General features: G+C 35.5%; 2 protein-coding genes across 3 annotated transcripts in view; both read left to right on the forward strand.

Annotated features, from left to right (window-relative positions):
• Positions 1 to 2,261, forward strand: part of LOC107581305 (ras and Rab interactor 2-like) — a 17,809-nt gene extending 15,548 nt beyond the window's left edge. For both annotated transcript variants that reach the window (XM_016266806.1, XM_016266807.1), the window contains 2 exons: positions 1,487 to 1,650; positions 1,742 to 2,261. In XM_016266806.1, the coding sequence (XP_016122292.1) occupies positions 1,487 to 1,650; positions 1,742 to 2,038 (461 nt within the window). In that variant the 3' untranslated portion in view covers positions 2,039 to 2,261. The remainder of the gene's footprint in view (positions 1 to 1,486; positions 1,651 to 1,741) is intronic.
• A 1,724-nt stretch (positions 2,262 to 3,985) lies between these two features.
• LOC107581431 (ras and Rab interactor 2-like) lies at positions 3,986 to 4,933 on the forward strand. Its single transcript, XM_016266987.1, has 2 exons — positions 3,986 to 4,322; positions 4,414 to 4,933. The coding sequence occupies exons 1-2, from the start codon at positions 4,191 to 4,193 to the stop codon at positions 4,708 to 4,710; spliced, it is 429 nt and encodes a 142-aa protein (XP_016122473.1). The 5' UTR covers positions 3,986 to 4,190; the 3' UTR covers positions 4,711 to 4,933.

A 4,933-nucleotide genomic window follows, 5' to 3' on the forward strand; every position in this document is an offset into this window, starting at 1 on the left:
CTGATCCCCATCTACCTATGGGAATACGACACCTATCTAAGCATTCATATATAAGGTCCCTCAGTATTATCAGCAGTTTTCGCATTGCTCAATAGCTAATTACCCTCCTCCATCCCCAGCTCCTCCTCTGTCAGTCAGGATTCAGCCTTCTGATTCTCCTTGAATCAGACTAATTCTAAAATGTGTACAATTCTAAAATGTTTACAATTATTGAAGTTTAACAGTATCTGCAATACGTTTATGTTGGTTCTGTTCTGTTTACCCTGGGGGGTTATTGCTGCTCTCCCTGCTCTCATCCATGCTAGGCTGCATGGATGCGCAGGGAGTTCTTGCCCAGAACAGAACCATACCGCCAATCCAAACTGTATGCTAATTGTCAATCATCTTTGACGATAGTGGTCCTGACAGAACTAACTTTTAACTTCTTTTGTGTTTAATAGCAGAATTTGTGGTGGAAAATACAATACCCACGATGCCGTTTAGAAAATTTCATTAGTCAGGGAGTTGCGGTGAGCAAAGCGCACCAAAAGGTTCCACCCACTCCCATGAAAATATTATGTTTCGTTTCTATAGATACAACCAACACCTTTAAATAAGTAGTTTTATATTTATCTTAGTTGTTTTAATTTGATTATATCATATGCAATGCTGCATGGGATTGTAGTTCTTTCCTTCATTAAAACTCTTAAGTACACAGTTTTGTACCTTTTCTTTTGTCTGATTATCAAATTATTATTTTTTTGCTTCAAATCAAAAGTTTGCTTTAAAAGTTTGCAATGTTGTGATTCTCGGTTGGTTTGGTTCATTGCTTATAACACTTTAACAAAGATTTTTAAAGTCCTTATGGGAAAAACGAAAATATTTCCAAAAACAGCACTGCTGAAAAAGTGATGGGCAGCAACGTCATGCCACAAAAATAGCAGTTTTCACATGCAAAGGGATGCTCGACTCACAGTTCATTCAATGTTAAAATATTAATACACTAATTATGCATAACTCTAATATGCATATAAACTTCATAGCACACATAAATATACACTGCCGTTCATGTCGTGTGCTTTTTTTTTCTTTTGGGAAAGAAATTAATACTTTTGTTCAGCAATGACTATAAGCAAATTGACCAAAAGTGAAAAAAAAAACATTGATAATAATAAGAAATGTTTCTTGAGCACCAAATCAACATATTAGAATGATTTCTGAAGGATCATGTGGCACTGAAGACAAATTAAAATTATTTGTAATTGTAATAATATTTCACAATATTAATGTTTTAACTGTTTTTATCAAATAAATGTTGCTTTGGTGAGCTTATTTCAAAAACATTTTTAAAAATCTTACCGACCACAAACAGGTTAAATAGGTAAAAATAATCAATTTTTAGCAATACTTTATGGTACTAAACAAGTTTTTTTTATTTAGGTTTTGGGATGTTCACTAGGTTTTTGTTCTGTATATTAAGATGCTCCTTTCTCTTGATCCTGTACAGGAGGATATTACCTCACCAGTGCATATGGAGCAATGTCACTGATTAAGAACTTCCAGGAAGAGCAGGCTGCTCGAGTACTCGGCTCTACAACACGCGACACACTCCACCAGTGGCACCAGCGTCGCACACTGCAGAGAGACCTGCCCTCAGTGGACGACTTCCAGGTAAAATCCTGACCTCCGGACAGTATTTGCCAAGTTAATTGCATTTTATAGATATGAACTAACTCTATAATATCTGTTTGTTTGTGTGAAGAACTACATGCGAGTGGCCCTGCAGAAGGCAGATAGCGGCTGCACGGCTAAAACCCTTCAGGTGCGGCCCTACGCCACGACAGAAGAGGTGTGTCGTCTTTGTGCGCTCAAATTCCGCGTGTCTGATCCAGAAAACTACGGCCTGTTTCTTTACACGGACGAGAGCAGCCAGCAGTTGGCCGCAGACACACACCCACAGTGGATAAAGGCAGAGTTACACAGTCGACCGAAGCGTGAACACTTTTACTTTGTCTACAAGTCGATACCCAGCATGAACTGCTCCACTCCTTTGTCTTGAAAGCAGGACGTTTCCTGAACACTCAATAGACGGAAAGTGTTTAATGAGGGTGTGACTTTAAGGAATGTGTATAAAGATCGGGAAATGAAAAGGTCTCATGGACAGAGTGGCTCAAAAAATAATAATTTAATTGGCACTTTACATGAATAAAGTACATCTGGGTTGTTAAAATGAGTACTTTCAAAACAGGCTTGGGTAACAGGGTTGCACATTTAGCCTAAATGGAGTTAGGACTAGTTAGTTTGGGACCAAATGTTGGTTTGTGTTTATAAATAAAACTTGTATTTCCAAAAAATTTAAGAAGAATATTAGAGTAAGACTTTGCAATGAGTTTCCATGTGTTAACATTAGTAAACCAAATTAGTTAATCTGAACTAACAATGAACAATACTTTTACAGTATTTATTAATCTTAATGTTGATCTCAACATTTACTAATACATTTTTTTAAATCAAAAGTAGTGTCTTTTGACATTAATTAATGCACTGTGAAATAACATGAACATTAATAAAGGTTATTGCTAATTTATAGTTCATCTTAGTTAATGCATTAACTAATGTTAGCAAATGAGACCATTAGTTATCTTACAATAACCATGGTAACTGGGTTGAATAACTACACTTGATGATTGCTGTCAATTTCTTTAAAAAATGAAAATATACTATGATTATATTTTACGTTTTATAGTTTACTTGTCTTTCCCACTAAAGGGTCCTAAATAACATGATGTTATTTCTTGGGTATCAAAATTTTAAGCAATATTTAATTTTTTTGTAATGTTGGAAAATTATGTAGTAACAGGCTTGCATACAAAATGCAGACGACTGCTAATTGTGATATATATATATATATATATATAAAACATTTTAATGACAAATATTTTTATATTTATCAGTTCCACAGACAAAAATGTTAATGTATGATAATTCATAATTTTATGCTAATATAATAACAATAGTTCATATTACAAATATTTTCTTTTCCTTTTTATAGTGTGACACCAAAGTGTGCTATATTTGTAGAAAGTCCCAAGTATTACATTATGTAAAATAGTGTTTATTCACATTGTTATGTTTTGAATAGAAATGTTTAATGTAAACGGCATCTATTGGGTATTGTCAGTAATGTGGTGTTGAACCTGTGAGTATATATTTTTTTTCTTTAATTCAGTATGAATTTAATGTAGCATCTGTCCCCAAAAATGCCAGGACTGCAATGAAAGCCATATTGTGCCGTTGTTATATATACAGAGGTGTCAGGGATTCTCTCATAGAGTTCTGAACATAGTCAGCTATTTTTGCATTCAGGTTGAGTGTGTGTTGAAGTGTTTAGAGATGATGCTTGATCACGTGGTTGAGTTTTCTTTAGCACGATAGAGATGTGTCAGCGTGACCTTGCAAACTGTTAAATTGGCTGAAGAAGCTTTTTTCTTACTTTGTTCTTGTGAAAAAGAAACGATTTGCTCCTTATACTTCAGCCGATGTCTAAATGTGCTACACTGTAAATGTGTAACATGTACAAAGCACTTATGGCAGAGAATGTGATTTTTACCAGTTTCCTTACTGTTGATAATAATTTAAACACTGAACTTGTGCATACTTTATTCTCTTTGTTGTTATTTGCGCTGCTGGAAATAAAGAGTGTCTTTATTCTTTTTATGATCTCAGACAGTTTAAAATGTTTTTCAAGTTACACTGTAAAAATGTTTACTCCATGTGGTTATTATTATTATTATATTATTATTATTGTTTGTGTATATTATTTGATAATAATAAGAAATGTTTCTTGAGCACCAAATCAACATATTAGAATGATTTCTGAAGGATCATGTGGCACTGAAGACAAATTAAAATTATTTGTAATTGTAATAATATTTCACAATATTAATGTTTTAACTGTTTTTATCAAATAAATGTTGCTTTGGTGAGCTTATTTCAAAAACATTTTTAAAAATCTTACCGACCACAAACAGGTTAAATAGGTAAAAATAATAAATTTTCAAGTAGATTTTTAGCAATACTTTATGGTACTAAACAAGTTTTTTTTTATTTAGGTTTTGGGATGTTCACTAGGTTTTTGTTCTGTATATTAAGATGCTCCTTTCTCTTGATCCTGTACAGGAGGATATTACCTCACCAGTGCATATGGAGCAATGTCACTGATTAAGAACTTCCAGGAAGAGCAGGCTGCTCGAGTACTCGGCTCTACAACACGCGACACACTCCACCAGTGGCACCAGCGTCGCACACTGCAGAGAGACCTGCCCTCAGTGGACGACTTCCAGGTAAAATCCTGACCTCCGGACAGTATTTGCCAAGTTAATTGCATTTTATAGATATGAACTAACTCTATAATATCTGTTTGTTTGTGTGAAGAACTACATGCGAGTGGCCCTGCAGAAGGCAGATAGCGGCTGCACGGCTAAAACCCTTCAGGTGCGGCCCTACGCCACGACAGAAGAGGTGTGTCGTCTTTGTGCGCTCAAATTCCGCGTGTCTGATCCAGAAAACTACGGCCTGTTTCTTTACACGGACGAGAGCAGCCAGCAGTTGGCCGCAGACACACACCCACAGTGGATAAAGGCAGAGTTACACAGTCGACCGAAGCGTGAACACTTTTACTTTGTCTACAAGTCGATACCCAGCATGAACTGCTCCACTCCTTTGTCTTGAAAGCAGGACGTTTCCTGAACACTCAATAGACGGAAAGTGTTTAATGAGGGTGTGACTTTAAGGAATGTGTATAAAGATCGGGAAATGAAAAGGTCTCATGGACAGAGTGGCTCAAAAAATAATAATTTAATTGGCACTTTACATGAATAAAGTACATCTGGGTTGTTAAAATGAGTACTTTCAAAACAGGCTTGGGTAACAGGGTTGCACATTTAGCCTAAAT

Source organism: Sinocyclocheilus grahami, unplaced genomic scaffold, assembly GCF_001515645.1.
Source record: "Sinocyclocheilus grahami isolate Dianchi unplaced genomic scaffold, SAMN03320097.WGS_v1.1 scaffold34.1, whole genome shotgun sequence".
Lineage (NCBI taxonomy): Eukaryota > Metazoa > Chordata > Actinopteri > Cypriniformes > Cyprinidae > Sinocyclocheilus > Sinocyclocheilus grahami.